Here is a 17,256-nt window from a genome sequence, read left to right on the forward strand (position 1 = left end):
CCAACGGAATAGAGGGAATTTAAGCCGTAACTTGGATATTCGAAAGCACAGGTCAAGCCAGTCACTAGAGGCTTTTCTTCACTGTATTTGATGATAGAAAACCTGTTTACGTTATATGGCACTTTTCACCTTCCAGAATGAAGATAAGGTACCAACCGGATCGGTCACGACTTGCCCTCCTAAGATACTGAGTTCCTGGTTGTTCCGCTGCATTGGAACCTACCCAAAAGTTAGACTGACATGGCTCGTCGACCGTATTCTCTACATTTTCAAACATGCAACTTTTGTCAGTCTATGGGGCACAAGAGTCACCATCATCATCATAAATGACACCAACATCAGTGTTGTCACTGATGCTTCACTGCCGTACAACCATAAAGTTCGTTTAGTTATATATATATACATATATATATATATATATATGTATATATATATAACTAAACGAACTTTATGGTTGTACGGCAGTGAAGCATCAGTGACAACACTGATGTTGGTGTCATTTATGATGATGATGGTGACTCTTGTGCCCCATAGACTGACAAAAGTTGCATGTTTGAAAATGTAGAGAATACGGTCGACGAGCCATGTCAGTCTAACTTTTGGGTAGGTTCCAATGCAGCGGAACAACCAGGAACTCAGTATCTTAGGAGGGCAAGTCGTGACCGATCCGGTTGGTACCTTATCTTCATTCTGGAAGGTGAAAAGTGCCATATAACGTAAACAGGTTTTCTATCATCAAATACAGTGAAGAAAGGCCTCTAGTGACTGGCTTGACTTGTGCTGTCGAATATCCAAGTTACGGATTAAATTCCCGCTATTCCGTTGGCATCAGGTAGTCTGTTTTCTCTTGCATCACCAGCCGACTCTTTTCTCTCTTAAGTTACGGACTGGGTATTATTCTTCTGTTATGACATCCACAACTCCGGAGACAAAGGTAGGGATCCAGCATCCACTAGGTTAACCGGTTTTGACCGTCTCTTTCAATGGTCCTTGAAATGAAGTTTCGCTTTATTTTGCGAGGAACTTATAGTGTATCGGTCTGGTCGGATAGTAAAATAGTCAACTTTTGCGTTTGCCCTCAAACGTATTCCATATTTTTGTCTGTCACAGTGTATTTCGTAATTCGCTACGAACCGATCTCCACTTTTGTTCAGGTCAAGTGCTGTCTGCACATGTTGCCGGGCGAGTGATAATGAAATCCTACCTCAGTGGCATGCCGGAGTGCAAATTTGGCTTTAACGACAGGCTGAGTTTGGAGAACAAACAGCGCACCACAGCTGGGGGTGAAGACAAGTAGGTCTTGAGGTTCATAACATTTATATTTTAATTGTATTTTCGTGGTGGCCCTAATTGGGTCAAGGTGGCTCAGTGGTTGGAGTGCAAATTAACTGATCGGAAGGTCTGTGTTTCGAACTCGATCTCCGCATCTCGATTTCTCCTATCTAGGCTTGGGCAGTCTGGCAATATCCCAGCTGTTGTGCTTCTTGAGGATGGCATAGTATTTTTGGTATCGAAAGGGTGTTGCATCTGGACGTGATGACACACGGCCTAATCGTTGATCAACGATGGTATTTGTTGCATGTTGGGTTTAGTTGATAACCTCACACTTTCCTACACTTGAACTCTTCTGTGGATGTGTTACTTCAAGCACCCGCAACCAATTTCAGCCTCTACTGAAAGCTACCACCTTGGCACGTTGACCGGGCCCGAACGCATGACCCGTGGGCTATACAGATTGAAACTGAGTTTCGCATGGTTTGGCCGCTCGAAGATGTTTAGAGAGTAGCAGCTCCCATACTAGGAGTAATCATATTACCAGTCGGACTGGGAGTAAAGTCGTACTGTCCTCTTTGATAGATGTTTGAAGGCAGCAAAATGTTTCCTCCATGTTTATGGAGGCAACGATACTACCTTTGACCGAGGGCGGTCGGGTTAGAAAAGTTAGACTCTAAAAACCGCACACACCGATCGCCTAGCGGTTGAGCATGACCACCAGGGAATTTTCCGCTACGGTCGAAATACTAATAAAACTTACCAAGCTCCCAATTCGACTTCATATGCGTCTGTTGTGCGCAGTAGCATCATGTATGAGAAATCTATGTCTTAGTCCCTCCGCCCTCTAACTAGGCCGGTTATCTGCAGCCAAGCAGGTTGGACTATTGAGTCATTATGGCTCCCGACAGGGTCTCACAATAAGACCCACACCTCCGTCTGCCTTGTAGGTTAGAGTTTTAAGTCACTGGCTACGGCCAGGTCACTGGAACAAGGCCCTACATTCTCCAATTGCCTTGTTGGTCAGACTTCTCACTTGACAGCTTACAGTAGGGCATCTTGAATACTCCATCCTAGACCTTGGCTCCCGGGAAATTGCGTTCACCCTCGCAGCCCTTCTACAACCCCTCTTCTTCCTTCGAATGGTTTACTGCTTCCACTCCTGTTAATCCCCTGACCAGCGTTCCGCTTCCAAGCTTCCGCCTGTTAATATAAACCAAAATAACCCCTTACTAAAGTCGAGGTATCTCTCTATTGCGCTTTGTCCGTAACCTGAATCAACTTGGTCAGCAAGCATCCCGTGCTTAGATCTCGTCTCCCCCTTCGGTTGATACATGTGTCCTCGAAACCCGCCTACCAGACTCCAGTTCAATCGTACCCATCTAACCGCTCAAGACGAATCCTTGCTTCTCCCACTTCGCTTCCTGAGTGTCTGATGATCTTAATGCATTGGCACATGGTACCTACGATGTGAAAGTTGCCCTAATTCCCGGCCCGCTTTATACTATATGGTTGTCTGGTTCAAACAAGATCAACAATTCGTCAGCATGTTGTACAATAATATAGCTGCCATAGTTTCGTTCACCGATGATCTTGGAAAATAGGAGTCGATGCGTGAATCCAAGAGTAACAAACTTTTTTTGGGACATCCGGAACGATAAGCTATGCATCGGAAGTAATAGCTTGAGTGCGTGCACGCCATTGAGCGCGTCAATTGGCCATATCTGGCGAGGTCTCTAGCAATTGATGTCATGTCTCGGGGTAACTGAGTAAGAATTCAGTAGGCTTGATATCTACAGCCTCTTTGGATGGGGACACCAGCATTCAACTCCTTGGTGACCAGTGACACTGGCAGGCATCCAGTGGTCCTCCTGCATCAAAACTATCGCCTTCATTGAGCAGCTGCCTAGGTTTCCACTTCATCGGACTGATTCAGCGTCAACTTTGTCATTACCTTCAATACTTGGCTATGCCTTCCCTAGTTTGACAATTTCGATCTAGCCAAAGGTTATATTTCCATCCGGATTGAGAAAGCCAAAGCATCTTTCGTGAATCTGCATCACCTGTGGCGTAGGCGTGACATAGACTTATTTTACAAGGGCCGAGTTTATAATCCTGCGATGCGCTCCATATTATGCGGGTGAGAAACCTGGCCGCTGCGGGCGGGGGACGTATAAAGAATTTCAGTGTTCGACCATCAATGTCTTCGGAACATTGACCGAGTCTGATGGGAACACCGGGTCAATAACGCTAAAGTACGTCTAATTGTTTTCGGACGAAATCATTCGCCTCTGACTAACCACACTCCATAGGGTGAGGTGGCTTGGTCACGTGCTCCGTATACAAGTCGACCGACTTCCTCGAAGGGCTGTTTCCGCACAATCACGCAAAGGTTAAAAACGAGCCAAGGGAGGTCAAATAATGACTTGGCAGCGAAGTGTGAAAGCCATTACCAACAAACCCATCTACGCTTGTCATTGTCGTTTACCTGGATGGGGACCTCGAGGCGATGCACATCAATGGATAAAGACATTAAACATGGCTCAGTCGCGCCCTCAGTGACGCTCGTGCACCCCTCCCAATCTCCTCAATTAAAGTCCACTGACATTAATTATATCATCTACCACGTCCGATGCGCAGTTATCCACCCCCACCTCCCCAAGTAATTTGTCAAGGGAACTGGCAGCTAGAACCACTACAATAAGTACGCGGTCTTGACAGCTGATGATGATGATGAGTGGGAATTGTAGCATCTGGAACCAGCGTACTCTTGGTGCCTCGTTTCAGGTTGATTAACTGAAATGAACCTACTTTCAACAAGTCGATGATCAAACGATTGCAAAAGCGTCCGCATATGGGCACTTAAAACCTTCCAAGAATGGTAACCTCGTATTCAGAGTCATTCTGGAATTTCTAGGATTATCGATAACCTGTCCATAGGAATTACTTGCACAAACTGAACTGGATAAGAGATAATAAAGGCTGCCTTATCAGGCCTAAGTACTAAAGAGGGCGGATTGGCGAATTGTATTCACCTAATGCCCCTCGTGGTTCATCCTGACTTATAAGCTTTCATATGCTCGTGTCCGACAGCACATTCCTTGACCCTTGTCTCAGAACGTTGTTGCTGAGTGGTCACATCAGGGTTCGTTTCTTTGGCCACGTTTGAATTTACCTTTGTTTACCAACCGCAAAAAAACATGTGAGGTCTTCCCAGCCAGGGTGGTTATAAGTTCACCTTTTTGAGGTTAGGCACTTACTTCCGCAGTTCTTCTGTTTTGAAGATCTGTTTATTAGGATGCACCCAACGTAACGAAGCCAGCCTATTCGAATTCACTCCACGGGGAGCGGGAGTAGTATCAGGGTGAATCTCCATCCTTCCTAGCTCGGTCATGCAGACGAAGAATTGAGAAAACCTAAAAATAAGGAAAACCGTTGATTCGTCCCCCGCCATATACACTTACGGCAGTGAAGCATCGGTGTTGAACACTGATGTCATGCTATCGATGGTGATGATGATGATTCAAGTCAGTAAGTTCGCACCTTAAGTACTAAACTGTTTCGAGTTCAACCGAGCACAAACCAGCCGGAATTGCATTTGGCACTAAGTTACTTATAGGATGCATCCTCCACTGATTATTGTTTCTCTTATCCTACGCAGCTTCGTTCTGATCGCGCTGTTATGTTGGTAAGATTAACAGTACACTTTTCGTCGGGATACAGTGGGCCAAAATTTGCATCAACCCGTAGTATCCGGTCTACTATAAACCAACTGTGTCGATCTGAATTGACTGAGGGTTTCTCATAGGTCAGCCAGCGAGGTATACGGGATTAGATTAGAAATGCTGAGGTGTCATCCTTCATCTTGAAAAAACTGCCATTCTCAAATCCTCACCACATTCGAATGAACGCTTGGCGTTTCTGACTTATACAGAAAAGCTTTACTACTTGGTCGAACATAATTGTATTGGACCATAGCATCTTCGTCCGCCGTTTTTTCACAACAAAATGGGTTTGTGATACTCGAGCAACGAAACTGCAGTTTTGCGCTCGCCTCTTGGGTTCTGTAAGATTTAGTTTTCACATATTCGTCTCCACACGCATGAACCCACCGCCCGCATGCTTATAGACCTGCTCGTGATTTTTCCAACCATCTAGATAGTGTGGCTAGTCTAGACCTTGTTCTTGTTGACCTCCGTCCAGTATCCTCTCTACTGCCTTCTTTATCCTCCTCGCCCTCATCAGCGCAGTGACGAGCACCGGTGGTATCGCTATTGATGACTGTCAGTTCCATCAATGCGTCAAATTGGGTCGGTTTGATACGGAGCACACAATCTCATTCATCCCACCAGATGGAGAGTTCGAATTGATGCGCTACCGTACCACGAAAGTAAGTTTCAGTGTTTGGTTTCCTCTGCGGAATTCCCAGCTTTCCAGCAGAGTGCCGTATGCGCAGCATCCTGACCACTTTTTGACAGTAGGAATGATGGGTTCTTGCTACGAAAATGAACACCTAAAAGTCCCTCAAGGGGGAACACTGTTGGATTCTTACGAATTATTGTTATGATAGCCATTACCAGCAAACTCAGCTTTGCTGGTTATTGCCGTCTCCCCGTATGGGACCCTCGAGACAGGACACAGCGATGATAAGAGATATTGACCCAGTCGCGCCCTTCGTGGCACTGGTGCATCCAAGCGAGATGATCGACCGGAAGGTTAGTGGTCCGAACCCGACCTCTGCCTCTCGACTTCCCCTATATAGGCTTGGGCAACTTGGCAGTATCCCAGTCCTTCCTTTGGGTGGCATGGCAGCTAGGCATAAAAAATTGCAACAGTTCCCCAACATCAGAGGAAAACTTTCCAGTTGGCAATACCCAGAACCCGTATATGACAATACGGAATATTCTGATAAAATGCCAGCGATAGGAGAACTTGAAGCACTGCAAATGGATCAATGTCCTTGACAGACCTCTCCAAACAAACGTGCCTTAGCGCTGGATATTTTGCAGATGAATAAAGCCCAAGGGACTCCATAAAACCCTCTTGCGGAGTGCACGTGTGACATTTGCATAAGCTCTCACTGGGTATGGGTCTGACTAACACAGTCCCCTGGTCCTCTAGGTTGGGGGTCCGAAAATGTGTGGCGACTTACTTCTTAAAATGTAGGCCGCTCTGATGGTCTTACGCCAACCACCGCTGCCTTGCGGTTTGGCTTTTGAACCAATGGCTTTGGTTGTTGACCCTAATCGTCCTCCTGTCTGGCTCTGGGCGCCATGGCAGCATCCCAGCCTACGTCCGCACTCCGAAACAAACTGAAGAACAGATTGCTGTTGCCTATACCCTCTATTCGTTGTCTGTTCGTACGTGCTATTTCTCCTAAAGGAGGATCCAAGCCCCAAATACGGTTTTTTAACTGGCGCCGCCATCGGCTCTAGTTTTCGGTTGCGCACCTCTGGTGGTCCAGAAGCTGAAGGATATCTGCTTGACAGGGTGCCCGCCTCTGTGCGATCCACTTGGAAACTTCTGTGACAGCATCCCGTAAATCGTTCCTAAATACTCACTGTTTCTTGTATCCACTGACAATGCAATGGAATACATCTCTATTTCTGTCAAAAGTAGTTTTAACGACACTGAGTCCCTTATTGCGGTTTGTCAACAGCTCAGATATTGCTGTAGTTGTCAGGGCGATGTATGTGCAGTTAGGTGAACTTATTGCTTTCCCGCCACTTATATTATGTGTAACTATGTAGCGCCTACACGAATATTGGAGGTTTGGACTGGTGCCATACCGAGGCTTACTCGAATAAGTGACAAGCTTGCGACAAAATTTGAATACTCTTGTGCACCAGCTGATACTCAAACGACGTGTGTTAGACTACTTTTTAAACAGGTCAACTCGCTAACGAACATCTCTTCGGAGCGAACCATTATAAATAAACCACAGAATTCTGCCGTGCAGTTTGGCATGCGCTCCGCACGTGCTAAGTGTAAACTGCTGATGGCTCAGTGGTTAGAGTGCGAGTTTACTGACCGGAAGGTAAGTGCCTCGAACCCGACCTCTGCATCTTGACCCGGGCATCTAGATTTGGGTAGTATCCTAGCCCTCGTCCTTCCTTCAGGTGGCATGGCAGCTAGGCACCGGTAGGGCGTAACATTTGAACGATTCATTCATTCAAAGTGCTGCCACAAGACTGAGTGGGATCATGCTTGCAGACGAACCGATTGACTTGGTAGATATGAGATTATTCCTCAAATCGGGAAGGCCATGGCAGCTTTTGGCAACCTCTGACACCTATGGTACCGATGTGACGTCCGTTTGTCTGTCAAGGGCAGATTTTACACTGCAACAATGTGATCTATATTGCTTTATGCATGAGAAATGTGGCCTCTGCCCGCAGAGGATGAATGAAAGATGTCAGTGTTTGAATATCGCTGTCTCCTAAGCATTGGTCCGGTGATTTGGGACATTGGATTAATAATGCTGGGGTACAATGGGTCGTTTTAGAAAAAAAACTGCTCCACGATAGATGAGCTAGCTACTCACCCTCCATAGGTTACCCTGGTTAAGGCATGTATTCTGCATGCCAGATTGCCGTCTTCGTCTTTTTGCCCAACCCCGTTCTGAGTGGAAGCGACCGAGGGATGACAATGTATGACCTGGAAATGAAGCATAAAAATATTAACCGCTCAGCTCCGTCGGATCGACGACTGCCGCGTCCTTGGATAGGGACTCCGGTACTCAATTCGCCAATGGTTAATGACACTGGCAGAAATGCCCAATCGCGCAGTCAATAACGCTCATGCATCAAAGCTACCGTCTTCAATGCGTCGCCGCCTAGCTGTCAAACTAACTGAACATGCCGTCGCCTCTAGTGCTTGGCTCTATTTCCCACGGTGTCCCATTTTCCGATGAACCTTATTACCGATTCGAACCATCCACACCGACGTGTTCTTCATATCTCTACAGAATTGTTGCAATACCACTGAATATCAAACTTTGAAGTCCTTCACGAGGCCGCTGAGCATAGTCACATCATTAGCATAGAACAAACCCCAAATATCCTGTGGGAGTTGTTGCCTGGCTATGGGATATCTGAGCTTGGAGTGAGTTTGGGGTCTTCTCGTTTTTGTTGAAGATGTCATCAGCAACTCACTGTTGACATCGGCACTCCACTATCCTACATGTAATACGCAAGCTTAGATACTGCTATGGCACCTAATTCTGCCACGGTTGATGCTGATAGCTCTCAAAAAAGACCCCATTCCGAGAGCCTGACCTCAAGGCACAAAGTGGGTGTCGGCATACTACCACACAACAGTCAACATTCAGGATCAGGAGACCCTTTTCATCGTACCTCGCCTTGGTAACCAATCTGTTATGGAAGGCGCTTTGTATATTCCAGTGACCCCTGTCGCTCAATGTATCTAACAGGGTCATAGAGGTGTCGCACTGCCTCATCGCATGAATGTCTTGGCAGTAATCGATGCGTGTAGCTTCTGCCAACTGACTGCAATGAATTTAAAACTCATCCTCATCATCGCCGTTGAGTTCAACACAGACGCTTCGCTGCCGTAAGACCATAATTTATTTGCAAGCCTGATTTTTTGAAGGAAGGGACAAAAGTGGATGATGTAGGGACTCACTGCTGGTCTACTACGATCATCCCGAGAGGCCTACACTTCAAGATACTCGTTCGGACACCAGATAGAAACTGACAACAAAAACGTCACCGACGTAGATTACCAACCATATCTCGCCGCTCAGCGGATAATGCAGACACCATCCTGAAGGACGAGTCACACTGACAGTATCCAGACTTTCTGTAATGTTTTTTCCATATTCCTCCATGTCAAAGGTTGACAACCCATCTGTTTGAGTCACTCTAAATTGGCCACGGAAAACAATACTCTTCGGCTATGTGCAATACATGACCTAACCAACGCAGCTTCTGGAAGCTTCAATGGAAGTCCTTGTTGAACAACCTAACACCCGTCTTCTAAGTGCCTCGTTACGGATTCTCCGACAACAACCTACACCGGCTTTGGTTCTGGGACAACGGTTGTTGGAAACCTAGGTTTCGCTGCTCGGAGGCCTCATCTCACAGCCATAGAATAAAATAACCCGTCCCTTGAGACTAAGGAATAAGCCGCTTTGACGCCATAGGTGTCTCAAATTAGCAAGTGCGTCCGTTACCTTCATCCGTCACACTATAGTCGGAACCTATGCAACTAGTACAAAACACGCAAAAACTGGGCTTCATATGTGCTAGTTCGTCTCCTTCAGTTTCACAACCAAAACCTCTTCGTCGACGTCCACATACTAAGGAGTGCTACGTAACTGCCATTTGGCCATATCATGCGATGAAGGGTTGAGACTTGACGGCAAAAAATTTCAAAACCTAAGGAAAAACTATCACAGTTCATGAACGAAGTTGAAATAAGTACTTATGCACCGTGAGATAGCCTAGTTCTTAAGACGGGAACTTACTACCCGGAAGTTTCTTGGTTCAAACCCCACCCCCGGGCATCTCGACTGCTCCTGTATAGGCTTCGGCAACATCACACGTATCCCAGCCCTCGTGCTTCTTTCGAGTGGCATGGCAACTAGGCACTGAAAGGGTACCACAGCTGAGCCGTTTTTAGTCTAAAGCGGTACAATGACCAGCTTTAAGTGAAGCATCTATCCCCACGGTAAAGCGCAAGTTCATGGCAACTGGCACTGAAAGGGTACCACAGCTGAGCCGTTTTTAGTCTAAAGCGGTACAATGACCAGCTTTAAGTGAAGCATCTATCCCCACGGTAAAGCGCAAGTTCAGAAAGACCCCAAGTTCTAATCCACGCCAGTCGCTTTAATTGTCTCTGTTTATGCTCGTCTTCACTGGCAGTATTCCTTGTATCCGTCCGACTGAACTGCAACTATACGATAACTATGAACTTTCTCTCGATTGGAGAATAGACATTCTTGCTCCGCCGTTAGTTCACTTCTGCTGTTGCTAAACACAGTTTGATGTTTGTATCTAGGTTTCAGCAGTCGCGATGTCATAGCCATCTGCCATGAACCATGGCTGCTTGCATTTCCCCAGCCTCCCTTTTTTGCTTTTCCGTTGGTTCTGATTGATGGTGACTCTGATTACCACAAACTGACTAGTTCCCATATATGTCTAGACTTTTTCAGGCAAATGACACATACAACCCTCCTTTCACGTTTCTCTCAATGCAGGAAATCAGCCTTCCATTCCGCGTAATCCCTTTGGTTCGTGAACTGGGCAAAACCAGCATGGATGTGCAAGTGGTGGTGAAAGCCAACTTCCGACCCAACCTGTTCGCACAGAAGATCGAGGTACGCATTCCGACCCCCACAAACACGAGTGGTGTGCAAGTGATTTGCATGAAAGGTCGGGCCAAGTACAAGGCTGCAGAGAACGCGATCGTCTGGAAGTTAGTTTTTGTGCACATTAGCCGTACTTGCTTTATTATGCATTCTTTCGTGACGTACCAGTTGGATTGTTATGTCATGATTGTGATCACCACTGTGTATGTGAACCAAAACTCGATACATTCCATTCGGAAAGATGAATATCGGTGAATTTGTGTTGGCCGGATTTGTGAAGTCGTCTCTCGAGCGCGAAAACTCCTTCTTATTAAACTCTTTTAGACCTCAGACTGTTCTTTTGGTTAGAATCCTGTGAGTCGTCAGCCTGGTCAAATGGGAGAGTAGGCCGTAGCGAGCTTGTCGACCCACAATAATAACAGGCCTCAACGTAGTAAAAAAAGTATTAACACAGTGTGTGTAACCAGCTCTGCATCGCACTGTCTACTCCACTGGTCATGCATTAGACTGATTGTTTGTCGGGGCCGTGCTTGTCAGGACCGCAGGGAAAGACATGAAAAGAACACCAATTACATCATTGTCGTGCTCCGAAGCTGGTTGGTTGTCACAAGCCGTCTCCCGATATTCGTATTCTGCAAAGACCTTAGCAGTTGCACCATGTCATCACAATCATCATGATTGTGATCGTCACCAGTCTTCGTAATGAACAGCAGTTAAATGCTGGTGCTTATGAAGAAAGAGTGCCTGAGTAGAAATTAAAAGTCGTACCTCTAAGGAAAATGGTCGAGAGAGTTGAAGATTTCCTCACCCTCGGACAACGTTGAAATAAACAGTTTTGCATTTTGTTGAGGTAATGTGCCATCACAGGGATCGATTCAGTGCTTCTTGTGAGCCCCACCTAACCCAAGCCTGGGGTTAACCAACTATTCCGGTTGAGATATGACAACATACTCGTCAGGTGGGTCGCTCAAGTCCCATATCTTCTAGCGTTTCCAGCCATGTGCAAGGCGGATCACGTGTACTCAACTTTGCCTACTGTGATATGTTAGCCAAAAAGAAAGGAAGTCTCATCAATGTGGACAAGTTTTTCTCTAGTTTGGTCACCTGTCGAAAGCCTATGTAGCACAACTAGACACATGCGCCCTTTCGAAACTCAACAAACTCCAAACAACCATTATGTTCTCTTTGTTTAGAATCAGAAGAATCTCAGGAATGAAGGATTGTAAACTAGCCGCCCAAATCGAACTACTCCAGACTTCGGAGAAACACAAACGCTGGACAAGGCCACCGATATCTATGAACTTTGAGGTACATAAACTGATTTTGTTCTCCAAACCGCGTCACTGTATTTCTGGTCATATTTAGGGTCGTTAATGTTGTTGAATGTTCTTTATCTCGTTTGCAGACTGCAGTCAACATGGAATGTTTCAACGAATAGCATGTGTTTCGTCCACCCGTTTTGAAAATCATGCCATTGTCATTTACGCAATCACCATTTGGCAAACGGATTAGCGGTTTCACTACTGCCCTAGCGAATTCGGTATAAATGATGTAATTAGTACCTTGTTTGGGGATAGACACTCAGAAGTAGTGTCGATTCTCCGCTCCATAGAAGAATTGAAAGCGGTTGGTCAACTATCCGTGAGTTTGGATTACTTTTCGAAATTATCTTATTCTGTTTGTGCTACGGTCGGCGCACTGATGCCCTCAAGCATCTAAGTGAACACACCAGGTTGACCTAACTACTGGATGGTCAAGGGTAGCTGGAGCCTTTGACATGCGATAAAATGCACACCCCTCGTCGCACCCTGACTACCCGAAGATGGGCTTACTCGTTTTTAAACCAGTAAGCTTTGGTTTTATGCCACTCACAAGTTTCCATTCTGAAAACCTGTGAGCATTTCCTTCTGTCCTATTGGCTTAGAAGTGGGAGCAGACTTTTCTACCCATAGCTATTTTGGTTAATCACTTGTTCTATCCCCTCTCTTTCAAATGTCAGGTACCGTTTGCCCCTTCTGGATTCAAAGTACGCTTTCTCAAAGTCTTCGAACCCAAGTTAAACTATTCGGACCATGATGTCATCAAATGGGTACGGTACATTGGGAAGAGTGGATTGTATGAGACTCGTTGTTAGCACACGCTTTCTCTTCATGCGTTCTGCTGTGGCCCACCGACCATCCTGCTCAGTTTCCCAGCAACAAGCAAGCAGCACAAAGTCAATTAATGAGTTATTCACAATTTCTACGTATCTCGCATAATATGCGGCCGCTTCCAACACCGACAACGTCATCGCCTGTCGGCATGATTGCCGACCCGGAAATAAAGCAAGCGGTAGCCAGAGAAAACGTGTATTATGTTCTCTGTGATCCTGCATTCCACGCTTATTTGGTCTTCTCTTACGACTCTTAGCTGGTGGTTACTCCAAAACCAGAACCCCCCGCCTAATAGTTTTACTAGCAACACATCTATCCGTTTGTGTTGTCCGCCTCAATTCTCTAACCACTGTAACTTGCAATGTTTTTACTCTATCTTCTTTCCCCAAGCCTAGTCATCGCTAATGATAACCAGTTACCAGTTGTTCTCATCGATTGACTGGTCAGTCAACCAATCAATATCACTTTCTTTACGCACAAAATACCGTTTTTTGTTAATCAAAACGAGATATAAGTTGGGGGGACTGTGCGTTAATCAATGAGGTCAGGCATGCGAGAAGACTGAGTTGTGTATCGCTGTCTCTCAGATACCGAAGATGTTTTTGTTGAAATACCGGCTAATTATGAACGAGGGAGGTACACACTGTCAAATTTCTCGTTGTGAACTCTTGTATGTGGTCGTGGTTGGTACGTGTTCAAGGCCTTATTGTCTTGAAGAGCATTACTCATTACGAAGGTAGGATCGGTGAATGTATCGAGTTCATGAGTTTTTCCTCTGTGTATATTTATACCTCGGATGCGTCTTATGAGTACTTCGGTCACCGGGTGTTTCTCAGCTTAGATCTCCATCTGAAACTTCCAGGCTAGCATTCCCGTCAAAACAGCCACCAAAGGCGCGCAACATGTATCAACGCCCAAAACCAGGTCAAAGACATGTACAGCGCATTGTATATAAAGTTTATGCGGCGACAACGTTCTGGAAATTCGAGTGCCCTCTGGACGCGGTATTCGGCAGATACTGGGCTATGATTAGCTTTCGACCAGTCAGAGCTCACCTTGATGCTGGACCAACAAGCAGCTCGATCTTCTGGCCAACCACGTGCGGGGTAGGTTTCTTGGCCGTAGCATCGCCTAACTGCGAGCGATATCGGTGCGGAATGTCGCCTAACACCGAGTTGGCCTCCACATACAACGAAGATTTCAAATGATTGGTGGTCAACACATGATTTTTATCCTTCTAGTTACAGAACTGCAGCCTCGAGTTTGCACTGGATGAAGTTTATTCGGTTTGCTGCACACACTGCCCGGCAAAAACCGCATGTAGCATCTATTTTTCGCGAGAGTCCATCGGCTTGGTTCGTTACGAAGAGCAACCGGATGTCAGCCCATTGTGCGTGCGTGTTCGACGCAGGCGGTCAGTTTCTCGTTTCGTGACCACGGGTATGAGAAAAGTGCACATACTCAGGTAGCATTGATGGAAACGTCCTCGATCAGGAGAAGACGCAAAAGTGATTCCTATGGGCTAAAATGTGTAAAAGTGCACATTTCTAAACAATAATGTAACATTCAGTTTTTTACGTGTTCTTTGTATATTCATGTTCCACGACCTACCATCTCTGTATGTGCTACGTGCTCAAGGTTGTGCAGTACTTTATGCACCCCAGTAGTTACACCATTTCTAATGATACTATGATAATTGGGGGATTTTCAGAGGTAGTATCACTATCATTTCGCCGTAAAATATAGCTGCTGTCGGCAAACACTTCTTCACGGTGTTTAATGGATAAGTATATTCTAGTGCTCGGTCGGCTGCACTGGTGAGCTAAACCCTACTCCTAACTGTGATGCCCACAGCAGGTGAACCAAGATGCACCATCGACTAATGAGCTGGAATGGTTGATGGATATCTACGGCTGTGCAAGCTCACCAGGCCTGGTTCACAGAGGCCTGTTCATCGTGGTTCATTCAAAACCATTGGGTTTACAATCTGTTTGATGAAACAACTCACTGTCCAACAAAATGTCCAGGTGACTTCTGGATCGTTTGGAACGAAAGGCTGTTGGTCAGAGTGTGGCTGCTAAACTGGGTCACGGTCATCCCCCTGAACGAATGATATCGCCCGCTCCAGACTACGTCAGACATTAGACCAAACACGAGTGTGCGGTCATCCGGAAATTCTATGTAATCACCCCTGGATGGAGACCCCGACACGAGACGCATCAATGGTTACGGACATTTTCAGACGGCCCGGTCAATGGCGCCCATATATCCAAGTTGTTGCCTTCATGGCGTAGCTCTCCTCCCAATCTCCCCAATAAAAAATCCACCGCCTCCAATACATAGCTATCTGCCTCACCTCCCCAAACCATCGGTGAACGAAACTGGCAGCTATATTCAGTGTACAGCGTAAGCAGGGAACATGCTAGACTGCACGCATTCGGCCAATCAGTGGTAAGCAACCCCAGAGCAACGTATACTCTGTCGGTGCTGTTTGTTCGGTCTTGTTAGGCGGTCTCCTTGCAAGCCCGCCAAGTAGAAACAATTGGACAACCAAACCAACTCTGAATCCTGGAAAATAACAGCTGACCATCAATGGCTATCTGGTGCTGGTGGTAACAGTTTACTGCTGAACGGCGAGTCTTTTCCCGCACAGAAGGTCGCTTGATATCATAGAGTCTCGTCTGTTTAGATGCTGAAACCGTGACTTTCCACTTGTTTCATATTAGTAAACCCCGAAATTTTAATTTTTCAAGCATTTAACCTTCCTGGGGTGCAAAAATTTCGGTAAAGAATTAGAGGTATTTTGATGAAGGTTCTAAAAGAATCACCGCATCCTATTTACCTTATCGTCCCATTGATGGTGACATTAGAGAACAATAGTACTTCACTGCCGTAAAACCATGCCAGCTTATTAGAATGATACCCTATAATGGAAAGATAAAAATGGGACAGGAAAGGAGAGCTCGGGCTAGTCTAAGACAAAACATCCGAGGTGCCTACACTCCGTCAGCAGCCTGGATAGAGACTGGCAGCATGAACGCCGCTGGCATCGGTTGGCTGCTATATCGTTCATTGTCTCCGGAAAAGCATAGGGTGGGTCACGTGGACGCCATCCTGGAGGACAAACAGAGCCCATACATCTTTCATTCCCTGTTGCCATGTCAAATTTTCTCCACTCTGAATCAAGCACGGGAAACAGCGCTCGTGTCGGCAGGTGATAACTAGGTATGCATAACTCATTTGCCTTCGTCTGCAGTGCTGGATACATTCTTTGGGTAAATTATCGTCTGCTTCACCAAAAATCCGTTTCATGATCATCTCATTCGGAATTCGCCGGCTACAGCTACACTTCTAGGACACCAGTAGTCAGAAACCTGAAAATGCGTCAGGTCCTCCCTCCGAAATGGCCTAGTGCATTGGGATATACGCATCCTACAAAACTCATCGATGTGCCTTTTTGGATACTGCAAATTGGCAAAAGCGGTTTCGACCATTGAGATTCGTGCGTTGACTTCGTCTTTTCACTACTCTCAAAAAGGTCACACGCCTGAACTTGATCCCAGAACGCCCAAAACCTACTGAGACCCTCAAACTCCACCGAAATCGCAGGGAAGATCTCAAGCATCCGCGTCATAAAAGCCAGCTGCCGATTGGACACTCAAGCTGTCAATCAATTCAGCAATGGCTGACAACGATGGGTGTTTAAGCATGTCATAGAGGTGTGGTTGGCGTTAATTAATGTTCAGTCAACGTCCATCGGACAGCCTGTATATAGGGCCAAAAGTGCGCTTTAACTATCGGAATTCCCCTTGTTTTTTGCACTTGCTTGTTTGCGATAAAACTACTGTGTTCATTGTTGGTGAGTCTTTTTCCTACACCAAGTCACTTGAGCGAGGACAGCAGCTAAGTATGAAATCCCATCGGAAATAATGCAACTTCCGCTTGCGCTCAAAGCATCGCGAAAACTGAGTGAATCTGAGCTATGCTCCGTTGCAGCGCAAACGGATACAACGGACAGACGGCGCTTATATAGGGCATATAAATGGCATCAAACGAGCCGCAAAGAAGCGGGAATCGAAGAACAGCTATCCATGCCAACCTCAGTAGCTTCTTGATCGCCAGAAGTGCACCACAAAAAGCGACAAGAGACCAATGAGCAGGTTAGTTTTACAACCGTATTTGGGTCTAGAAATCTCGTTTCAGAGAAACTGTACCCATTGAACAACGTGGTATGCGTGGCTGTGAGTGTTACACGTACATTGTCTAGTATAGTTCAGTGGGTTGTGAAGATGCGCCAACCTTCACACAGCGGTAAAGTCCACTTTCCTCGTGACTATTCCCGAAAATTCCTTTTTGAATTTCATAACAAAAGGCCGATTTTTCACTCTATTCCATGTTCCTCAATCAACTATGTGCATATAAAAAATCTGTTGACGATTCGGCCTCATGATCGCACTGTGGTCTTGGTAAATACTCTCAAAAATTGCTCTGACGTGCTAA

General features: G+C 46.0%; 1 protein-coding gene across 1 annotated transcript in view; it reads left to right on the top strand.

The window, feature by feature from the left end:
• T265_06188 (hypothetical protein) overlaps positions 1-11,726 on the top strand; it is a gene marked incomplete at both ends in the record, with an annotated part of 34,755 nt that extends 23,029 nt beyond the window's left edge. The window contains 5 exons of the mRNA XM_009171389.1: positions 1,155-1,293; positions 5,476-5,662; positions 7,217-7,309; positions 10,448-10,710; positions 11,591-11,726. Coding sequence (XP_009169653.1) covers positions 1,155-1,293; positions 5,476-5,662; positions 7,217-7,309; positions 10,448-10,710; positions 11,591-11,726 — 818 coding nt within the window. The remainder of the gene's footprint in view (positions 1-1,154; positions 1,294-5,475; positions 5,663-7,216; positions 7,310-10,447; positions 10,711-11,590) is intronic.
• Between the last annotated feature and the right edge of the window lie 5,530 nt (positions 11,727-17,256).

Source organism: Opisthorchis viverrini, assembly GCF_000715545.1.
Source record: "Opisthorchis viverrini unplaced genomic scaffold opera_v5_124, whole genome shotgun sequence".
Taxonomy (NCBI): domain Eukaryota; kingdom Metazoa; phylum Platyhelminthes; class Trematoda; order Opisthorchiida; family Opisthorchiidae; genus Opisthorchis; species Opisthorchis viverrini.